The 23,421-nt window shown below is 38.5% G+C and overlaps 2 protein-coding genes across 3 annotated transcripts in view; one reads left to right on the plus strand and one right to left on the minus strand.

The window, feature by feature from the left end:
• Positions 1-58: 58 nt before the first annotated feature.
• LOC110065155 (ras-related protein Rab-37-like) lies at positions 59-12,520 on the plus strand. Its single transcript, XM_089288957.1, has 9 exons — positions 59-1,881; positions 2,302-2,412; positions 2,565-2,606; positions 3,673-3,739; positions 5,862-5,914; positions 6,542-6,607; positions 7,661-7,717; positions 8,100-8,176; positions 9,903-12,520. The coding sequence occupies exons 1-9, from the start codon at positions 1,819-1,821 to the stop codon at positions 10,000-10,002; spliced, it is 636 nt and encodes a 211-aa protein (XP_089145083.1). The 5' UTR covers positions 59-1,818; the 3' UTR covers positions 10,003-12,520.
• A 1,822-nt stretch (positions 12,521-14,342) lies between these two features.
• LOC110065182 (FAD-dependent oxidoreductase domain-containing protein 2-like) overlaps positions 14,343-23,421 on the minus strand; it is a 19,596-nt gene continuing 10,517 nt past the window's right edge. For both annotated transcript variants that reach the window (XM_089288941.1, XM_020772286.2), the window contains exons 12-23: positions 22,825-22,883; positions 22,403-22,523; positions 21,548-21,619; positions 21,067-21,182; positions 20,803-20,848; positions 20,386-20,448; positions 19,938-20,010; positions 19,503-19,606; positions 19,005-19,086; positions 18,132-18,228; positions 17,325-17,379; positions 14,343-16,449 (exon numbers count right to left, since the gene is read on the minus strand). In XM_089288941.1, the coding sequence (XP_089145067.1) occupies positions 16,373-16,449; positions 17,325-17,379; positions 18,132-18,228; positions 19,005-19,086; positions 19,503-19,606; positions 19,938-20,010; positions 20,386-20,448; positions 20,803-20,848; positions 21,067-21,182; positions 21,548-21,619; positions 22,403-22,523; positions 22,825-22,883 (965 nt within the window). In that variant the 3' untranslated portion in view covers positions 14,343-16,372. The remainder of the gene's footprint in view (positions 16,450-17,324; positions 17,380-18,131; positions 18,229-19,004; positions 19,087-19,502; positions 19,607-19,937; positions 20,011-20,385; positions 20,449-20,802; positions 20,849-21,066; positions 21,183-21,547; positions 21,620-22,402; positions 22,524-22,824; positions 22,884-23,421) is intronic.

Raw genomic sequence — 23,421 nt, forward strand, 5'->3', positions numbered from 1 at the left:
TGGGTCGAACGTTGCTTAATTCGAGTTTCGATCGATCAACGCGTTCCATCCGTCTGCTTTTAAATTCAGTAGGACGAACTCGGTTGAGTCAAACGTCGAGCTTATCACGAACTGATTTCGCTAAGTTTAAAACGTCTCGTGTGACCATTCCGAGGGCGGAAGAAGGCTGGGTGCATGACGTGCGTGGTCATGGCCCGCGGCGTGCGCGGCGCTCGTGCGTGCGTGCGTGGTCATGGCTCACAGCGTGCATGGTCTGGCGCTCGTCAAGGAGAGTACAGTTATGGCCTAGGCTGGTCTGATGTACTGTGTGGAGGTCTGAGGGTGAAAGGCTGATATTTTCCTCTATTTTCCGATCTATTTTCCTTATTTACTGGCGGAAGTAAATAGAAGCCAATATCCACGTTCGGGTGCAATTCGTTTCTGCAAGAAAGACATTCAAGAAAAAGGTTGACTTCGAAAGGTATGGGTAGGAGATCCATATGGGCTCGAGGTAAACAGTGCGGGTGAGTATGTAACCAGAGCGAGCGGCTGATAAATTGGGGAGAAATGCTTGTTTATTCTTTTAATGACTTCTAAAAGTCAAAACCTAAAAGACAACTTTTCGTTCAAAAAAAGCTTCAATGTAATGGTCCAGTTTTGTTATAAACAACTCTTTAAATACTCCTGAAGCTAGGAAAGAATTAACGGATTGCTCATGCACAAGGTAATGTGAATTGAGAATGTCTGGCTTTTTCAAATGCTGTCGTCCTGTTTTGGAAAAATGGCTGATAAAGAATTACAATTATTTTGCTCTCTCCTTCCAAGAATTCATTATCATCTTGAATGTCCATGAGCATTTCGTGTTTGAACAAAAATACTCGTAACTCAAGCACTGCCTTGTAAAATTTAGCAGAGAGTCGAAAGACAGTGAGGAAGAGAAGAAAACGCCACCGAGAGGAGAAAGGAGGATACAAATTTACCGTTTCAAGCCGGGGGCTACCTAACTCATGTCTGGGTAAAGGGGTGCCTCTGAGGGTTCGAAATCCTGACCATGTTTAGGTTAAAAATTCTCTTAAAATCCTTCCCTGTTTAGGACAACACACTTTTTTAAGACCCTGACAAGAGACAAAATACACACTCACTTTCTTGGTGCTTCCGCACCAGACCCCTCCCGCCGGGCTGACTCGCTCTTCGTCGCTCGCGCGATGAGCCGTACAGATCGTGTAACCTGTTTAGGATAAGTTCTGGCCCGGTTAGCCCGGTCTAGCACAGAGGCGAGCAAAATTGTATACCCTGTTCAGGACAGCGAGGCCAAAAAACCATACCCTGTCTAGTGGCATGGCACGTCCCCGTCCGCGCGTATAAACCAAATAAGGAAGTACCCCCCTACCCCAGGGAGCGTCACTTGGTTAAAGAAGGTAGGTTAAAAAGACTTGAATAATTTACAAGTGAGATGCCTGGAGGGTTGTAAAGTAACTGAACTTATTCACAGGGGGCGTTAGGAGTGGGAAAAATTCCGCGTTGGCTGGTTTCGTGGCAATTTCAGCGGTAGGAATAGTGTGCCTGAATGTATCATGTACCAGCAGAACTATTTCTAAAATTCCACGTATTTGAGGAATTTTAAACATTCCCGCGTACTTTTGCGCGGGAAGGATGTGATGACGTCACTTATTATGGTAATGTATGTGAACTCGATTCCTTGGCGATCTAAATGCTGTAATTGAACCAGAGCAAAGAATAACCTCGAGTGGTGTTTATATGTATTCTTGCAGGGACTAGAGAAATATCACCGGTAATACCGGAACTCCATTTTGGGGTTGATCTGTGACATCAGTAGCGATGTCCTACTTGCAAAATGGGCCAAAACGTCCGGCGAGCGATAATTTTGACGTGGCTTGTAAGGTACGTTTGGTCAGGTTCTCTAAGCGTGCAGTACAAATCTTTCACGGCAAATAAGACTGGTTATCGTTTTGCCCTCGTGGTAATGTTTTAATACATCTAGTTGTTCTCCATAGACTTCATGACTTAGAATGAATATTCGACGCCTCGCGCAGTTATCTCGTGGTTGGTTGGTTCCATCGCCCGAATCATCCGCAATGCAAATGGCTTTAGCTTGTGAACTGTTTGTTTGCCCAGCTGATTGTTTTGTGACCGCTGCAAAGTTTTGAGAACTAGTGATGTTGAAAAACTTTCTCTTCTGCGATCAAAATGACTCAGTTGCTATTTTAAAAGCAGTTTAATATCCAGTGCCGTGTGTTTTAATTTGTGGACAGCTTGAATAAAGCTTACTCGCAGTTTTGAACTTGTTAATTTTTCTCGCAGGTTATGTTGCTTGGAGATTCCGGTGTGGGCAAAACATGTGTGCTTGTCAGGTTCAAAGATGGTGCTTTCTTGTCCGGCTCTTTTATTTCTACAGTAGGGATCGATTATAAGGTTAGATGAAGAATTAAACTTTCAAAACGGAACAGTTTTCCCTGCATTCAATCCCAGCTGGATATTTGCATTTGGAATTTTACTCCATTCTCTGCATTTGCATGTCTCGATGTGCGTATTTAAAGATCAGGTCTGTTTTTCCCTTCTTGTAGAATAAAATCGTTGAAGTCGATGGCACGAAAGTAAAATTGCAGGTAACAGTGTTCTGTATGTATAGCAACACTTGTAAGCTTGGGAAATTTTTAATTTCGCCTTTCTCGATTTTCTTTAGACAGAATGTTGAAATTTTTATATTGTTTATTTTTCCGCCCTGTCTGAAAATAATCTTTCCTAATTGAAATATGTCATAAATGTGAGAAATAGAAGAATAAAATAGAAGTCGTAAGTTCTCGGTTATCAGCATCCAATTAAGACAGATGTCAACAAGCTTGAACATTTTAGCCCACAATGAATATAAAATGTTGTCATAATGATTGAACACTCAAGCTTGTGCATACTTTTACAATAAGAGAAATTCTTAAACCATGAAAGTATGAAAAAAAAAATCATTCCATTGTAAAGTTCAATTGACTAAAACCATAAATCCCTATCGTTCAGGTTTATGCCCTAGGGCAGTATGGGCAGTAATGGAGACTATGAATTTCTTTTTGTGTTTCATATTAAACAGAAGTAAACAGCGACTAAGGGCCTCCACAGATTAGGCATTTAGTTGTCAACAACTATTTGTTATTGACAACTAGATGTTACTAAATTTGACAACTAATTGTGTGATGTAATTTTCAAATATCGCAGTTATTGTCAAGGTATAGGAGAGTCTGCAATGGATTAGGTGGCCCACATAACCAGAGCTTACTCCTGTTTTTGTGACACTAAGTGACTAGGGGTATTTCTACTCTCCCCTGGTTGGGACGCTAGGCAATAAATTTGTCGGTACCCATTTATACACCTGGTTGAAGAGAAGGCACTGTGAGAGTAGTCTTGCTCAAGGACACAATTAATGCAGTGACCCCAGAGGCTCAAACTTGGACTGTTTGATTTGGGGTCCAGTGCGTTTACCATTACACCACTGTGCCTCCATTATTATTAAGTATAAATCCTTAACTGTTCGAGCTTTCTTAGGATTACGTATTTATTATATGACTGAGAAAATTATGAATGCACCTGTGTTCACTTGCATTTAGTTTATCGGAACATCTTTACCAACTGCCATATTTGGGAGTTTACTTGATGGTTCATTTTCTTTTACTTTGATATTGATAGATTTGGGACACTGCTGGACAAGAGAGGTTCCGTAGCATAACTCATGCTTACTATAGAGACTCACAAGGTAATAACAATATATTGCTTCATTTTATTCTCTTCATACATCTCTAAGATTAATCTAAAGCTACATTTTGTATATATATAGTAGATTGTGTGGTATTTTTACGAATTGGCAAATAAATAGCAGGTACAATTGACATCTATTTTTTTATGGCTAGCAATAGGTGTACAGAGTGGGGGATGGGGGGCTGCAGCCCCCATTTTCAAAAATTTTTGAAATTTTTTGGGCAAAACACTGATGATTCGGGCAAAAGTACACAGGAGGAAACATTCCATAAGGTAGTCAAGACCAGGTTTGTGGGCTACTTTCTCTGATGTTTGCATTGTTAAAGCTGAGTTAAGGTCAATTGATTTAAGGATCCAGTTATTCTGTTTTTGAAAAGCCATATATCATTTAAATGTGTTTCGTGGTAATCTAGGGGATGGATATTATTTCCATTAACAAAACAATGACAAAAGAATCAAAGCAAACAAAGACCAAGACTTTTGTTTTTGCGGTGGCTCTGAGAAGAGCCGTTTTGAATGGCTCCACAAGGAGCCGTTTCAAAATGTTCTTGAACTTTTCATACGAGGAAGAATTAACTGTTTGTTTGATAAGTTTCTGATTTTACTAGGCTGTCGATTGAACTCAAAGTCATAGAGTATGCAAGGTTTCAAAAACACTATTTTTGGAATGTTAACAGTTTAATTAGATGCGAGAATTGTGAACATTTTTGTTTTTACTGTGATTTGAGTGCGTTTGAACAACACTCACGCATTCGCGCATTGTGTAATTTTTTTGCGGGAAATAAGGTCACCGCAACCCCCCGAGGTTGGAGGTGCCCGTACACCAATGTGGCTAACATGTAAACTATTAAGGCCAGAACAAGCAAGAGATATGTGAATTAATACCTGAGGGTTAAGTAAGAGTTTGCTTTTGTTTTCATTGACTTTCATTATACCAGGGAATTGTGATGTACCCTTGGGCGCTCTCACAGTGCCCCTCTCTACCCATAAATGTAGAAAAATTCTGGGAAACTGTTAGAAAACCTTTAATTAAATACAGAAAGGTTGGGATGGACTAACTTCCCACCCAAGGGAGTAGCAATACTTCAGAAAGGCAGTGCTTTAATGTGCCATATGTGAAGTTGTTTATCATTGTTTGGCAAACACACACAAGTAGCCATAGGGTAACCTGAAAACACTGACCCCCAGTCTGAGGACCCCCACTCCACGGACCAGGTCTGCGGATTACCCTATGGACTTGTCCATAGGCTACCCCTCTGGTTCCCCTCCACACACCACCCCAAAATAGAATAAAATAATAGATAAAGATTTCACTTATGGTTTGTCTTATAGAGTACTCGTGTCAGTGAAATTTCAAGCATTGCGCCGTGCAAATGTAACAGACTTGGCTTTTAAAACCCCCAAGATAATGTCTAAAAGCTGTTTTCAGCATAAGGGGATGCTGATGGCAAAAAGAAGGAAAGTTCTTACCTTCCATTCATGGCTTAATCTGGCTATGGAAGATGTGTTTTTAGGTCGTTTAAGCTTCTTTGTTCACTTGTTTGTATATGTCATTGCACTGGACAAATTGTGAAACCTGGAACGAGAGAGATGAACCCACCGGAGAATGGGCTGAACTAAATGGCGGAGGGAAAGGAGCACAAATTTCAAGGCTTCCTGGAGGCTTCCTGGTGTTTCATATATAGCCACAGCAAAGGAAATGGCAATGTGTAATGATATAGTTTGTGCCTGACCCTGAACCCAAGTCTGTTACATTTGCACAATACAACATTTGAAATTTCACCGACTCTAGTAATCCATTAGACAACCCATAAGTGTCATCTTTATTTATTATTTTTATTCTATTTTGGGGGTGGTCCATAGGGGGTGTCCATAGGGGTAGTATGTGAACAGGTCTATAGGGTAGTCCACAATCCTGGTCCATAGTGGGGGTCCACAGAACAAGGGTCAGTGTTTTCAAGTAACCCATAGCCAAAATTAATCCATTGTTACTCTGTGATTAACAAAATAAAACTCCAGTTAGCTTAGACAGCACACCATAGCGTCAGTTAGCCTGAATAGTGCTCCACTTAGCCTGAATAGCATTATTAACTGTAAAATGTTGTTTGATACAATTCTAGCACTCTTGTTGCTTTATGATGTTACAAGTGAAAGTTCCTTTGAGAATATTAGGGTAAGTTGGTAGCTAAAGGTAAAGGTAAAGATAAAGGTAAACTCTATTTAGCCAGGGTGGTCCATTCATCGATGAAGCTGATTTCCAGAGGGGCCCTGAACTAAAAATATAATAATTAAAAATACAAGATAAAATTTAAAAAATACAAGCTCTTGTATACATGCCATCAATCCTAAAATATATATACCAACCCATGTCAGGTATAGAATGTTGGTACACCCTGTACAATACCATGCCTTCACTGAATCTTTGCTTTTCTGCTAGAAAGGCTCCCACCCCTATCAATAAGCCATATGCCCCACCCCCCTGTGCACCATTTGCCATGCCCTTTAAAAGGTGACATTTGCAACTTTCCATTTATTTTAGTTAACTGCACACTTTTGCTCGAATAGTTATATAATTATTTGTTGTGTGTTGGATGTGTCAGTGTGAAGCAACAGTTGTCTGACTTTTTGATTAAAAGAAAACTTGCCACTACTATAAGCCTCGTGAAGTGTTAGCCAGAGTAGTGTGTTTTGGACCTGTAATAGAAGTAATACTTTGAGTTTAGGATAAGTGGGGCTTGTATTTTTTGTTAGAACAAAAAATGTCATCCGTATTATCTAACACTTTTTTATGTTCTGATAGGCTTGGTTAGCCGAAATCTACGAGTATGCATCATCAGATGTCATAATAATGTTGTTAGGGAATAAGGTAACAAAGTAGTCATAAATTAGAATCTATAGCCTGATATTGTTTCATAAACAAATACATATTACTTCATATAATATATGAAGACATGACTGATCATCGCAGTTATACACACAACTTAAGCAGTTGTGAAATTAAAGCCTGAAAAAAATTCAGGCCTGAACAGGATTCGAACCCATGACCTCTGCGATACCAGTGCAGTGCTCTACCAACTGAGCTATCAAGCCAACTGGGAGCTGGTCACATCATGAGTTTGTAATATACCTGTACATGATACGAAGGAATATAAACGTAATTACTAATAATATAATTATTAAATGAAATTGGGTTGTAAGTTGTCCTGCTGAAATCATCCCCGTCAGGTTTCTCCTTTCATTCATTTATTCAGCATTCACATATGTCTATTTGTTGGTTTATTTATTTGTTTCATCACTCTTTCTTTTGTTTATTTGTTTGTTTGTTCCCTGGGAGGGGGTACTCCTAGAAAAATTGGGTGGGGGTGTGCGGCCCCCTTCCCAAAACCTTTACCCTATTTATGACCAAAATCTGCGACATTCCCTACCGTATTTATGACCTGACCAGAAAATTTGAAACCCTATTTATGGCCCGACCCTTATATCAAAAACCTGTTTCAGACCTGCGTTATAATTAGTTCCCCAGTTCAGACCAATGTTAAATTACCATAAACATAATTTGGGAAGGGCTTTTGTTGATTTTCTTTTTGCTGATGATGAAAAAGTGGTTTCTTCTTAAAAACATACCCATATCAAGGCTAGAGTGCAAAACCCATACCCTATTTATGACCAAAATGGCCAAAATCAGCTAAAATTGATACCCTTTTGTGACCAAAATGGCTGAAAAACCATACCCTTTGGAGCCACACATACCTATACAGCCCATATAAGGGAGTACCCCCCCCCCCCCCCAAGGGTTTGTCCTTTCCATCATTTCCTGCTCTGTTGTCAATCTTCCTCAGGTAGCTCAATCCACTGGTTTGTTTGCCGTGTTTTTGGTTTGTTTGTGTTATTTAAGCAAATGTTATTTTCTGTCGTTCAGGCTGATTTGACCAAAGAGAGAGTTGTTACAAGGGAACAAGGAGAAAAACTTGCCAAGGTCAGTTTTCTAAAATATTTATTGCATGCTGCATGCACATCCTGCATGGAAGTTAAGGGGAGTTGACAAGAAAACAATGTTTTCATGGTAACTACTGTACAATAATTTTGATGATAATGGTTTTACAGTGCTATCAGGCCACTGCATCATTGTTCCTTGTACATGTACTTTTTTGTGGAATTTAACAGAAATCATATTGTCTTTAAAATTGTCTTGAGGATTAACATTACCATCTATATTTATGTACTCTTTGTGCTGATCTGACCTGACCTTATCAAATTTCCTCCTCCAAAAAAGGCTTGAAAATGCATGTAAATAAACTAATTAAGATTTATGATTTTTTTAAAATCATTCAACAATAAATAATTATTGTCTTTTACAGGATCATAATGTAGCATTTATGGAAACAAGTGCCCGGACTGGGTTGAATGTTGATTTAGCTTTCATGGCTGTTGCCAGGTAACACACTGATATATCAAGTCAGTTACATCTACATAACAATATTATTTATTTTTCAAGGTACTTACCATTAATGTACTGAGCTGATCTGGGTACCATATAATTTTTAGGTTTTGCTCATAAACTGCAATCAAAGCAGGCTGCTCAATTGGCTGTATGGGCATCCTGTCAATGCCTTCCTTTTTGGAGGGGTCATGATATTATTCATGTCTGGATTAAGAAGTGGAATTTGTGGCTGGAAGGCTTATTGTATTTGCAGTAAATTTGGAACTCTTCAGTTAAAATAACCCTACACTTAAGGTGACCGAAGACAGTTTTCAAGTGCCTACATGTATGCCTAATTCACCATTACTTTCAAACTATTTCTGCTTTGGCGCCCGTTTTTTGCAGAGTCAAGGTTAACCACAGAAGGGTTTATTCTTGCATTTTGGCTAAGGTGTGTGCTGTTGCCATGGCAATGGGACTGGTTAGAAACAAGGCTTAAAAAATGGTTTTTGTTTATTTAAAAAAAATCCAGTCGTTAGATTTTTTTCATCATTTGCCCACTAGGAATTGACATTAAATCCCTTCTGTCAACATTTTTTCGTAATTCGCCATAAATCGTTTTCCCTGCATTTTCTGTATTATTAAAAATTTCCTATGTCAAAATTCAGATTTTTTGTGATAGATCATTCCTGTGGTTTCTGAACTATTTTTTGCCAAGTTTCTTGAAATTCTAACGGCTGGATCATTAGAAATCGGCAAGTTTCTGCAAAAGCAATTGGTCTCAATTTTTTGAGCAACTGCACATGCACTGCATTTAACTGGGTTCTTTTGGTAACGAAGAAAAAGCTGAGAATAGGCCCTTTGTAAGATCCAGTCACATGGTACAAAATCACACATGCTGGTGCGCGAGTTGCACATTGGGACTTCCAAAACAAAGGCAGGTCCAGGTGGACTGGTACTAGTTGCATTGTTTTGGAAGTCCTGCTGTGCAACTTGAACACCAGCATGTGTGATTTTGTACCATGTGACCGGATTGTGCAAAGGGCTTATTGCTGAGATCTTTGCATCGTTACCTTTTCTAATATGTCTTTGTGATAAAAGACCAAAGCCATCAATACACTGTGTTCAAATATAGAGAAAAATAGCACAGATAGTGCGTGTGTTGAGTAAATAAAATGATTGCTGGATCGCTCTATTTACAGCATATTTGTTTCTTCCAATCCTTGTGTGTGCGCTGAATTGCATCAGCAAAAGCACGTGCGAAAACTGTGTTTGGCCACCTTAAAAATACACCTAATGCTTTTGGAAATGTTGTCTGTAGGGATATTCCCCCAGACCCACCTAGGAGGTTGGGCCTCAGTCTTGGTAACAACATTTTAGATGCCTGCTTTAAATTTTCAAATTTTGTGTAGAAACCTGAATCAGATAATATACAAATTATTCACAACTGCTAATGTGTATATATCAATCATTATTTTCCAGTTCTGATAACTCTATTGTTTTGCTATTTTAATTTTGTCTTTTCATGAAATTTTCTCACCAAGCTAAGCAAAAGAGCTTTTTATGACTTTATTAATTTGTCGCTATTAGCATTTTTCTACTTGTTATAAATTTTACTTCCAACGCTTTGTACATCAATCAACTGAGGATGACAGGAGAATCTGTCAAAACATGTCTTTGAAACTTTAAATTTTTCTTGTTTTCTTTAAATTAATGAATTTTACGTGTGATTTCTTATCAGGGATATAAAACACAGAAACCTCAAGAAACCTACAGAACCAAGGTTCAACATTGAACAGTATGTTGAGTCACAAAGAGAAAAACCAGGTTGCTGTTCTTGACATTGACAAGAAATCAAGGATACAAGACAAGAATCAAGGGTACAAAATGAAAAACATATGAATGACATAAGTTAGATAGGAATAAACAGTGGAAGTAGCAACAGACTTAGTTAACTTGACCTCACTTTATTCTAACTTTTCTTTACCAAAAAATGTTAACCCTTTATAATTATTTCAACAAATGGCCAACATCGGATTTCTAGTTACATGTACATTCCTTTGTCAAGACTTATGACAACTGAATTGATCGAGCAAGAAAAAAATCTGCAAACTAGTTTTCCAGAGCTGTCAAAAATTAAGCCATTGCTACTGTCCTGATATCCTAGCTGTGATACCAAGTCACGGACCTGATATGGCTACAATATAATAGTCACTTGGCCAAACTTGGGTACAGTAAATATACCTAATAGTACTTTTTTGGTATGCTTCAGCATCATATCAGGCTTGGTTGGTCTTTTGGCGTGACTATAACTCACCAAAATACAAAATACAAATCATGACTCAACGGATCTCTCCTGATATGCCATTGAAGCATGTCAGAAAGGTACAAGTAGATATAACTACCAATCAATTTCTAAGAACCAGTATTCAAATAGTGAGATCATGTGTTAAGTAAAGGCATCTGCAGTCGAGTGTTGATTGATACCTCAATCGACATCTCGATTGGTACTCGATTGACATCCTGATCGATACTTGGTCCACATTCAATCAATTTTTGATCAACAGTTGGTCTATAGTCAGCCGAGTGTCGACTGACTCATATGTATCGATCAAAAATTAGTTGGCTGTCAACCGAGGTGTTGGTAGAGTGCCGACTGAGTACCAATCAAGATTTTGATCAGGGGATTGATTGAAGGTATTGATCGACACTCTACTGCAGATGCCTTTGTACACATGATCCAAATACCCAGTAAAAGGAATGATGATGCTGAAGTTGGAAGTGAAAGGGTAAGGATAAAATTGAAGTATTGGTGTTAAAAGAAACCAACTGAGTTGGTCAACTGGAACAAAGGCATGAAACAAAATGCATTAAAACCTCTTTATTAGATTAGTATCATTAATAATTGGACCTTGGTAATGTGATAAACTATTCAGAATTTAAAATAAGACTTACTCCATAATTTAGCATTTTTCTGCTGATTGGTCAGGGAGGTTACATTTCATGAAAGTTTAATTTTGTGGATTGAATGCAAAGAAATAGTTGTTCCAGTTTTTATCTCCCAATGTGAACATCTTGGCTCAATTCCTCAGGAACTATGTCCCCTGCTCATAGCAGCTCTGAACTGCTAATGAGCTGTTATCAGCATATAATCTATAGGTAGAATGAGGCCCTAAATAGTAGAAATTGGCAACAGTGATATCACAAGTTGTGTATTTTTAAACTTGTTACCTGTTCTCACACCGTCAATTTTCACCCTGGTATGGTTTCATGATGTACATGTACATCTAGGTATACTACAAGCTTTAGAATCTATCATTATCTATTAATGGCTTAATGAGAACTACTTACTGTGAAATATTCTTTATTTATTGATAGTTTTCCAATATTTTATTTACTGCAAATGTTTGGGAACTAGCTCTTTAATTAAGGTGTAATTTGATTCTTAGCATTGATATTTACTAATTAAAACAGCTGCCAAATGGCAAATGTAAGTGATGAAATGTGTAGTGATGGTTCAGTCGTAGTTTGTGACATCTTCAAGATACTTGTGCCTTAGTATCAAACTTTTCTTTGGTTGTTAGTGACACACTTGGCTCAGTTATGAATAACCTGACATGTATTTAAATAACAGTATTTGAATTTATTACAAATGCTACAAAAAGGAAGTAATACACAATGTAGATTAGCATATTTTACCCAGCAAGATTTTGCACCTACACAAAACTTGTTAGGGTCTTGGTTGTTTAAAATTTGCAAATGCTTTTGTAGATAAATTAAAATTGTGACGCTTAAGACTGAATATTTCTGAATTATGCTTAATGCTAATGTTAGGCAATGAATGTCACTCCCCAGAGGGTACTTAAGGTGAAAAGTGACCGAGTTTTTTTTGTTTCACCCCTACCAAAAGCATAATGTTATCACTAATTATATACCCCAAAAACTTGTTTACACTTGCTGCTCACTTTTGTCCTCAGGTACCCTTACTGGTGGTAGTGGTCCCTTGGGGACACCAAATTAAAGGACAAAATTTCAAAACAAATCCAGAATATTAAATATTTGTGTAAGCTGATGCTAAGTAGATTGTAAACATTATTGTAAGTAAATTCATCTTGGGAGAGGGTAGAAAATAGTGTTCATAGTATACTTTGTAAAGAAATAAATAGACCTTTCAAATGTAATTTGTTAACATAAAGTATTTTTCCAAGATGAAAGCCAATTTTGTAAAACTTGTTTCATTAGTTGTTTGATAGGTCTGTAATGTAACTTTTTAGTAAATGTATTAATCGTCCAAAATAAATCTGTAATCATTTGTTTAATTAAACCAAGTAAGAGACCAAATCTCTTGAACAAAGTAAATCCTACTGGAACGGTGTTTGATTTCTCATCAGCATTAAGATTTTTTAATTTTATTTCGCTGTTTCTCCTTAGTTTTCGCTTTGATTGAGGAGATTCTAATGAGTTAACGGCGGCTTTGGACAAACCACAGAACAGGGACAACTTAGTGGACAAACAACGAGACTTTCACACATTCTTGGTACTTGAAGAACTCATAAAAATCTGACTTAGGTATATGAATTTGAAAATGATGAACGAGTCATCGAAACGTCATTCAAAAGTATTATCGCTGAGTTTTAATCTTAATTGATTGAGAAGATGGTTCAAATAATCAAGACAGTGTTTGACCACATTTCCAGACGTCTCGAATGTCGTCAAAAATGTCCCGTTGCATGTCATCTTTTCAATTCCCTTCTCGGTGAATTTAGAAATGTGATTAAACACCATCTATCATGTGTTGTATACCAAACAATTCTGAAAATAAGCCCTGGAAAGACTGTTTTGGTGAAATTACTTTCGAAAGGCTTATTACCGAGGAATTTTACATACATTGAATATTATATATTTTCGGTGATACTGCATGTGAAGAAATTTAGCGATTAAGTATTGCGTATTGTGAAATTCTCCAAACATGACACATGAAACAAGACAAGTTCTGCCGTCATTGAAGTCTCTAAGCGTACCTTAACAACAGTAAAATTACGAAACAAGTTCTGCAGTTGGGACTCGATAATTGGAAGAAATTACATCTTTCAATTCTCTATAAATATAAGCTTTGGCAGTCTTTATTCGCGAGGATTTAAAATCGGTAGCAAGTTTGCGTCTCAGATTTTGTCACTTAGTGTATGGGGGGTGGGGGCTTATCGGAAGTTTACGGTATTAGTTGATGTGCATTCACCTTTTAGGGGTGTAAAGAGAAGTTTAACCGTCAACCTTTCCTCGGCGTGCGCATACCGTTGAACAAGGCTCGGGGGGACGAGGATGCGAGACACTGCATTCTCAAGTTCATACCCTCTGTTGGTAGTCACAGTCTTTTTACTTTCACCCACCCCTTTGACAAATTAACTACAGCATAGGTCGAAGCTGGAAGCTAAGTTTCGTCAAGTTTTTCTTACACTTAGCTTGAACTTGGTCAATAGGCTGAAATTTCTTGAGCTTATTTCCACGTCTAAAGCTGGCCAAGCTCGACATTACGCATCATACTGCTCTTACCCCCGAGGGGAGGGGGGGGGGGGCGCCCATAAAAAAAGAATGGGGGTGCTCATCTTACGTTCTAGGGGTTAAAAAAGCGGGTTTGGTACCTCTTAGAGCATTCAGCCTCGAAAGATACTCAGCGGGGTCCTCAGCGGGAGCTTTTGTGATAGCTTTCAGGGTATTGAGTCGAAAAAAAACGACAAGGGATAACGTCTTGTTTTAGAACAAGTACTTAGGGGTGAAAAAAAATCTCGAACCACGTCCACAAAACAGGATCTTGTTACCTCTTAGGGTCGATTCTTGTCAGTTGATTTAATTTCCACACGGTTATTAGACCTCCTCTCCGGATTTAAGGATTTAAGCTCTCCCAGTTTCGAACTCAGGGGCCCGTTTCTCGAAGGTCCCGAAAAGCCGTAGCAAAATCTCTAACCTTGTGGTACAGAGCTGTTTTATGCACATATTCTTAATATGAACAGAGGTTCCTTTCATACAAGACGTTTCAGGAGTATACACCTCCGCGTCTTTAACTTTCGAAAAACGGGCACCAGGTACGAAGTTTTCAACACTAAAGGCTCATAAACCAGCGGTTTACGACAAGTGGAAAATATCTCGTGATGGTTTGAGTTCGCAATTCAAATACAGTTGACAGTTTGAAAGCTTCCATTCAAACTTTAATATGTACCTTACATAATTATATTACTGTTTACCAGCTTCTTTACATAATTTTCAATAATTACGATTCAATTTTGGAAGAAATACATAATTTAACTTTTTTTGAAAATTCTCTTCGAGGATTTCATTTATGCTGCTATTGCGGAAAAATATTTTTTGGCTAGGGTGCTGTACAAATAAACAGTCAGACATCAGATCATCGAAATCAAAACCCTGAACATACCTTAACGATATGACGTAAAAAAATAGTTCTGTAGTCGTGAAATGAAGTCAATCTCGAACCTCTCTGGTTCAAATCCAGTTAGGGCTCATAATGGGATCAGTCTCAAAGTGAAATCCAAAATAGCAGTCAACAGGAGCCCATCAGTAGGAGCGTGCAACTACCCCATATTCCTGTCACGTCGTTTTCACAGATCGATCTATTTTTGGTTTGAATTTACCGCGAATTCACACCCTCGCAGGAACCTCAGTGACCAATCACAAGCACGGAATTAATTTTTAACTGACGTCATGATTTCAGTGGAAGAAGTGATGGGCTTCCTGACGGTGAGGTAAGCCATTTTTCTCCTTACCGATGCCCGCTGATGTAGACCGGAACGGACCTATTTCGCGGGAAAAGAAGCCTAAAAATAGACCGGTCTGCAAAAATGCTGTGACATAGGCGCCTAGTGAAGGGCTTCTGCAGTCAATAAATTACGTCTAGGACGTGACAGCTTATTGCCGTCAGAGTTTCCAAGACCCTGGAGGATGTACTCCCTATAAAGACCTATACGGGGAGGCTCTGCCCAAAAAGGGGGCTTTAGGTATCTAAAAGGGTAGGGAATTCACAAGTTGAGGTATATGAAAGGGTAGGGAAATCTGTCCTTTAGTTTTTTTTAAGGGCCTTTTATTAAAATATTTCGAACAGACGCACCTTATGGCTGTATCATTTAACTTCTTAGTAACACGGGTCGGTTATGAAAGCATGTGAAAGGGGTACCCAGCTATACAAAAGGGTCAGGGGTTGGACCTCGGGGCGTGGCCTCCCCGTATGACACTTTGTAGGGTACCCACCCCGGGTTTCAAGGAAGATATATTCAGTGCCTGGTATAGGGGTGACGGACTGTAAATTACCAGTTAAATTGTCGGCGATTGTTCAGCTAAGAGTAAAAATTTCAGCCCATGACTCAGTCATCATTAAGGTTGTTTGCCATCTACACGGAGAAACCGGTTCGTCAATGGTTGTGAAAATGGTAAGCAAAAATGCCTGATGGTAAGTTCCGTTCGGATTGGCCATTTACTATTTACTCAAAAAACCCAGTTATCCGAACGAGACTAGGGCAGGTTCGACCTCCAAGATGGCGTTGAAGAACTGCAAATGGTAAGCATTTTCCACTCGGATATTTCGATTGGAAATCTTGGACTACTTTTCAAGACGTTCCGTTGAATTCGAAAATGTTTCGGTCGGTCGAGCTAAAATGTCTTACCATTTACGTTCTGACCGAAATTTTCGGAATTTTTCGGTAAATGGTAACAACCTAAATGTTTCAGTTTTCAGATCTCAGCTGTCAGTTTGTGACCAATTCTCAGCAATCAGTTAAAGGAGCTCAGTCACGGTATTCTGGGTTATTTTGGCCACGTACAAAATTACCTTTAAATTGAAGGAAACCTGAAAATAATATTTTACCAAGATAGAAAAACACCAAAGAGATAATAATAAACCATAAAGGAACAAGGATGGTTAAGGATGGAGAAGATTGACACGGATTATAAACGACGAACTTGAAAACTTTAGGCTGAACTTTTGAAGATGTGCAAACCGCGACGTAGCTCCTTTACTCCCGATCTAGATCTCGTGTTGCTAAGTACAGTAGTCAGTAGTGCGATAACCTCCTTCCATGACAGACTACAGCGAAAAAAATGTACCACTCATAAATAACTTAATCTTGAATTTCGCGTCAAGTAGATTCAGTCTTCTTCTCTAAAGAAGGGTACGCGGTTGTAAGAGGTATTCAGGCATCAAGGTCATCAAGACAGTTCAATTCCTTCTCCTTGACTCTGCAGGAAAGCGTCCTGGAGAAACTTTGGAGTTGGTAACATTGGGCCTAGCAAAGAACAAAAAAAACTCGTGGATGAAGACACTGCATGCACACAATGGCTGCATACAGAAAATTAAACTTTGGCTAAATTTAATCTGTTGTTGTTGTTGTTGTTGTTGTTGTTGTTGTTGTTGTTGAAAACCAAAATTATAACTTTACTGCAAAGATCGTTAGAAAGTCCAATCCGAATAAGATCTCTTTCTAAAACAGTTTAAAGCCGTGGTCAAACGGTGCATGTCAGTCCATCGTAATCGATTCTCCCCTGACTATCAACAATTAGTATATTCTCAGCTCCGACTATTGCATTTCTAGCTCTCTGATTGGCTCAAAAACTCCGACTATGAGCCATTAGTCGGAGTTTTACCTTATATGGAAAACAGTGCGCCAAGTTTAAAAATTTTCCGCTCTGTAAAATTGTTGAAATAAAAATCGGCGGCAAAAACCCGATTAAGAATATACTAAAACAATTATTCCATTCGACCTTGTTGGATATGAAGTGATCATAACCAACTCGCGCTACGCGCTCGTTGGTTATTTATCACTTCATATCCAACGCGGTTTCATGGAATAATTGTTAACTATCATACGCGTTGGTCAAACGGGAATACGATATCTAATATCATGAAGAATTTGATCAAGCTCAAAGATGCTTTATGATAGTCGATGACAGTGCATGATAATTGGTGGTCAAACAGAAGCGCGTGTTACAACTATCATCAACTATTATCAACTGCCCTGCGCCGTTTGACTTTCGAAACTGACTTCACGAAAACAAAAAGGGAATGTAAGGTAACGTGGTATGCTACTGAGGGTGTCTTTCTGGTGCCTTACTCTGCAATATTGAAAAAGAAAACCGCAATTTATGCGGTAGGAAACCGTACCTTCTGTGTAATGTTTACGGCAATTTATTGGCGCAGATTCCTGTGTCATCAAAATCTGTAAACCAATAAGATCAATTTGCTCTGGGTAACACATAATATAATTACAAGGTCTATTACTTAGCACCCTGGGTATCACAAATTTATTTTGTTGCCTTGTTTGTCCACGAGGGTATAACTGTTTTGCCGCTAACAGCTATTAATTAGCTTCCACAAAAAGGGAAGCGAGTCACCATAAGGTCAGAAAGAATTAGGAAAGGAGATGTTTGATTCTGCATGCAAAACTGAATGGATACGAGTTGTCAAAGTTACGGCCACAATTCGTAACATCCGTACGAACAGTGAAAGCAGCGGTCGATTTGTCCCAGTAGGTTCATTAGTTCCAATCGTCAAACTGTTTTATCCCCCAGCATCTCAGCCTGAAACACGAAAATATTCCAAGTCCCGCTAATGACATGCATGTTGCGGGGCGTCAATGGATCGTGGACTGCATTCACCATTTGTAACGATGGTATAAGGATCGTATCGCTACTTTAACGAATCGTACCCTTATACACCTGGGTGGACAATGGAGCACTGAGATAGTTAGGTTCCTTGCTGAAGGCGAAAACACAATGACTCCCCAGTCGAAGAAATATTAATATCAATTTCTCCTTAGAGATATAGAAGACACTGTCACCTAGACAGTAATGAGAGTAAGGAGACTCCTCAAGGAGATATTGCGTTGATGTGCCTCGACTACTAACATTAAAAGAAATGGGTGTTATTAAATGTATTATTATCTCACCACACATTGAATGAAAAGCTCACCTTGAAGCAAGACGAAGCAAAAAATGAACGAAGATCACTGTCAACAACATTTTCAATAAATCGGCGTAGGGGAAGAATGTGTGAGCTGGGTGCAGTCCTGAAGAAAAACAACTCAAATAAAGGCTTTATTGCTTCCAACAGAAAAGAAAAGAGCAAAAACCAAACTAATGGCAACAACAGAAGCAGAAACAGGAATAATCCAGGGTTTGAGACTATTAGTGTACACACACTTTTTAATTCGTGTTTGGCTAGCAGGCAGCAATGTTGGGTTGTGAACATCCATCTCACAAGGACACGAAGTTTATCCTTATCAATATTGCATATTTCAAAGGTTAAAATGACTTCTATCCCCCCCCCCCCCCCCACAATTTCCCTTTGTCGACCCTCTAAAGCCACGCTTGACAGTTGTAGCAAGCAAAGATTTGTTTTGCGCAGTGAATTCTAATCTGCTAGTAAGCTAAACAGGTTGGTCTAATGAGCCCTTGCAATCACAGTACCAGCAGCAGCAGCAGCAGCAGCAGCAGCAACAGCAACAGCCGCAGCAACAACAAAAACATCAAAAACAAATGTAAAATTTGTCAGAACTGGCATTTGCGTTCTAGACTATTCACAGCCTCTCTATTCACGCACGCGAAAGAAAAAGCAAGCGAGGCGCGCGGGAGTGGGGATGGGGTTTGCCAGCGAAGCGAGCAAGAAGAATCTCGGTCCCTACTCCCTACCCAGTCCGTTTTGCGCTGGCGTTCAGTTCTCTCGCGATTCTATCCGCGCGTTCAACGATCGAATAAAAATACGAGAAAATAGAGGGCTGTAAACAGTCTATGTGCGTTCTGAATTTTTTTGTTGCAACCATAAACAACTTTAGTTTGAGCTTACCATAGTGTTAAGAAATCTTCCACAATGTGGTGCATGCGATTTGGTCTGGGAAGAACAACTTCTTTTGTTTCCTTGGGCAAGGCTGAAGAATAAGAAAATAAATTATTAGGTTGCTTGAAATTCCAACGAAATCTAGTGAAGTTTGAGAAAGGACGGGAAGGAAAAGAGAAGAGACGAGATTAGAAGAGAAGGGAAAGGAAGCGAAGGGAAGAGAAGAGAAAAGAGGAGAAGAGAAGAAAAGAGACGAGGCGAGACGAGACGAGGAGGCAAGGCAAGATAACGACGAGACAAGAAAAGAGAAAAGAGGAGAAGAAAAAAGACAAGAGAGCTGGGGGGTAGGGAAGTAATATGAGAGAAGAGTAGAAAAGGTGAAAGAGCTTCATTGAAAAGGAGAAATAAATAAGTTTTACGATATACACTGAAGTTGATGGACACTAAAAAACTACCCTAGATTGCAAATCCCTTGCTGAAGTGAAATTGAACAGCTTGCTACATTACCTGTAGGAGGTTCTTTGTAGAAGTAAAGCACAGGATGCAAGAAGTTTGACTTATGAGCCTCTCCTGGTTCTCCTGTGGCACGATCTGGCTTAAATGTGTCCTTTCTACGAGTCGCAACACAAACAGTGTTACACAAGAAGAATGATTCCAAAGTAAGACAGAGAAACCAAAATATCTAATTTCCTTTCAGCTAGAGGAAGTACCAAGGCAATAGTAATAGCCTCTGAATTAAAGTGCTAGGTGTTGAAATCATGTTAAAAGGTTACCAAAGAATGCGGTGGAACCCTTTTAATATGCCCAACCTGGGGTTATAAGACTGTACAGTAAATTCTTTATAGTCTTCGAGGTTTCATCGCGTTCTGTAGACCATTCTACATGTAATAAGTGTAACAAATTTGTTTCTAAGTTTGAATCCTCTCTTTACTTCTCACTTACCCAGCTCCAGAGAAATCCTTGCCATATTCCATATTAAGTACAATCATTGGACCTGCTGGACGGCCAGTGAACTCTATAAACAGAATAAATAAATCTTATTATTTAAAAATGAATGTTACACTTATTTCCCAGGGGTAGTGTATAAAAGGCTCTAACCCTGAGGTATTTGGCTCTGACTTTGAAACAACTCCACAACACACCTAAATCTTACCATTTATTAAGAATACAGTTGGTGATGGTACACTCGCTAGAGGTACAAGTCATTAGAAATTAAGGGGTGGAGTTGCTGGTAGTCTGCATAGCAAGCAATCCCTGGCGAGCAAAGAGTTCAAGCATCCTATAACCAGGCGCAAAGTGGTCAAGAAAATTCTGTAAGAACACTTTGTGAAGAATCAACACTAGAGCATGTATGGCCTGTACGTGATGATAACAGTGACAAAACAAATACCTTCAAATTGATGTACCAGTCTAACAGGAAACTCTTCATAGTATTCTACATTTCCATTTTCACCTGAAATAAAGACGACCACAGACAAATAAAAAAATACATCAATGTTTCAGCTAAGGTCCAATTATTCACTGTGTATACCCTCACGTACTAACACTTGCTTTACTCTAAGAATGTCTATTTGTTTTTTTGTTACAGACAGGAACGAGTGAGATATTGAGTTGAACACTCAAAGATATATTCCATATCCATGCATGCCCATGTATTATCCTCCATTTAAAATATGCTCACTTGTGACAATTATAATTTGTTATTTAGTTCTGAGATTTGATACATACTACTGAGAAATTTTTCATAAGAGTGAAAAAAAAAGAAAAATTCAACCAGAAAATAAAAGTCAAATTCATTTATACTCACGTAAAATCATGACTTCTCCAAGGACACCAAACATTTGATAAATACCCTGTGATGTGAATACTTAGTTAGTCATATCATACACATTAAACAATTAAGCAATAGATTGTTGCTCGATCTGATGGCAAAAATATTAGGAGAAATTCATCTGAAATATTTCAAACTGCCCAATTTTTCGAGCCAGTTGCTGCTCCCCTATGCATGGATGATGAATTTATAGTTATCTTTTACTTAAATTATATTAAAAGTAGTTATATGAAAACTAACCGAGGCTTCATTAATCCTTTTGATTATCACATTTATAACTTCTGCAATAGGGACTGTTATGTGAGGCCAGGTTACTTTATGGTTACGCCACTCCAAAACATGATGAAGGGTACGGGCTGAAAAAATAAAATACACAAAAAAATCAAAGCAATATATTGTCAAAAACTGAATAACATTTATTTTTTAATGAGTAATAAAGTGATAAGAACAACTACTTTTAGATCAGTGAGGACTCAACGCAGTGAAAAACTAAATACATAGGGTGATCACCCCCTCTCCTACAACATTGCCATTCTTATTTGAAATGGAACATTGTCAAATACTTTTTTGCTGTTATTGTTTTTGTTCTTTGTAGTAAGACTATCCTTGATGCAAGCTGTCTTATTTATGTTTTTTTTCTCAACTATTAATTCACTTTACTTACTTCATTTACAACTTAGAATAAAACAACAGCAACAACAACAACAAAACAGACAAATACCAGTGTAACGATAACCATGAATGAATCCTCCTGCAGACTTGCGGAAGTCCACTGAGTGGGTGTTTGTACCAGCTGTGAAACAGGCAGTAAAAATATGAATTCAAAACTGTGGTTCTACTACAGTGTACTGAAGATTGCAGATACAATATCCATCCTTTAATTCCAGGCAATTAATGATACAAGAATTATTTACACCCAGAGATACATCACATTTCTGAGGTCGGGTCGAGTTAAAGAGAACTCAAGGTAATTTAGGGAACTGAAACTTAACCAGCCTAGGGAACTGAGGACTGAGACAACAAACCCTGGCAAGACAAAAATTCATTTTTTTCAATCAAGATCCAAAAGTGCATTCACGCAATGAGTAGGCAGGGACTGAACAGAGAGAGGGGTGGGGGTGGGGTGGGGTGGGCATTTACTTGAGGGATGACAGTTACATGAGACCATAGAAACTGTAGTGACCGGCTGCTCAAAATATATCTTCTCCTTATTCTTCATATAATGTTTACAAAGCATTACTCAGTCCAGTAATTTTTATGTCAGCTCTTAAAAAAAACTTGGTCTAAGCTACATTTCACTAAGAAGTCAATATCATGGGTGGACAATTTTCTTTATTCTTGTCACCAGGTCTGAATGAAAGTATTCACATAATATTGTAAAGGAAGATGATGATGGCAATTGAATTCTGAGAGTTCCTGAGCATTAGGATGGTGGTGATATAGGTGGGTCACGGGGCATGTTCCTCCAGAAAACGAGGAATTGGGGGGGGGGGGGGGGGGTTTGAAATCTCTTCGACTGGATCCATCCTAGGGGGGTTAAAAAGACGATCAGTGATGTGCAAACGGTTCAACTTACCAAAATAGAGTCTGGGTATTGATGTAGATTCATAGCTTGGTTTGACAGCTGGGTATTTTTTGGAACGTTTCCCTTTAGCCGGTCTTGGTTTAGTTGTGTTGTCAAATATCGAGAAGTCGAACTAAGCACAACAAAAGAGCACATTTACACTTTTTAATAACAAATTGAATTAATTTTTGTTCTCACACTGTTTGAGTACTATTATTTAGTAATATATTTATTACGAACTTTTCAATATTAATAATTTTTACTGTACTTCAGTAATATTGTTTTGCTATTTGTCTCAGGCTCACAGGTGGTTACATATAACTGAGAATCACACTGCAACATTTAATTTAAATAATGTAAGTATTTATTACCTGGACTTCAATAATAATAATAATAATAATAATAATAATAATAATAATCAAAGCCAAATGTACCTTAAAACCCAAACATCGAATGATGCGATCATATGGCTCTCGCACAGCGAAATTGTCAGCTGGCAAGAGAAGAGATTATAAATGGTAAGATAGACATGCACTTGTAATAAGCTGACTATGTAGAACTTTTTCAAAAAAATTGTCAGGTCCAGGTGTCAAACTACAACCTACAGACATGAACTCCTAAACTTTGTTAACTTCATTGTTTCTTGAGACACCAGTTAAAATAACTGATGGCAACCAAAAAATGCAACCAAGACCTGTGTAGCCAGAAAGGAATTATGACTGAGGCAATGTACATGGAAAAAATAGGACTGAGGCAATGGGTATGGTAATAAATTCTCATATCACAGTAAATGGTTTGAACCCAGGAGTATCAGTAGTTCGTATAGTGTCATCGTCCGGGTGAGTGTAGTTCTGAAAAGAACTGTTGTTGGTGACTGACGTTTCAACAACCTGAGCGGAAGTCATCTTCAGAGTCAAGTGAATAGTGTTTGTCAGTTGATGATGTTACAAGTCTGGTTATAAGTCTGTCGAACCTAACAACAGACAGGGAGCAGTTTACAAGATCAAATGCTCCAACTGCCAGGCTTCCTA

Source organism: Orbicella faveolata, unplaced genomic scaffold, assembly GCF_042242905.1.
Source record: "Orbicella faveolata isolate gen_17 unplaced genomic scaffold, um_ofav_v1 contig_2, whole genome shotgun sequence".
Lineage (NCBI taxonomy): Eukaryota > Metazoa > Cnidaria > Anthozoa > Scleractinia > Merulinidae > Orbicella > Orbicella faveolata.

What these genes read in the sequence shown, in the direction of transcription:
- LOC110065155 (XM_089288957.1), top strand. Translation starts at nt 1,819, where the DNA reads ATGTCCTACTTGCAAAATGGGCCAAAACGTCCGGCGAGCGATAATTTT. An exon ending in CAGTAGGGATCGATTATAAG is followed by an intron (nt 2,413 to 2,564) that starts GTTAGATGAAGA and finishes CCCTTCTTGTAG; the next exon opens with AATAAAATCGTTGAAGTCGA. An exon ending in TTACTATAGAGACTCACAAG is followed by an intron (nt 3,740 to 5,861) that starts GTAATAACAATA and finishes ATACAATTCTAG; the next exon opens with CACTCTTGTTGCTTTATGAT.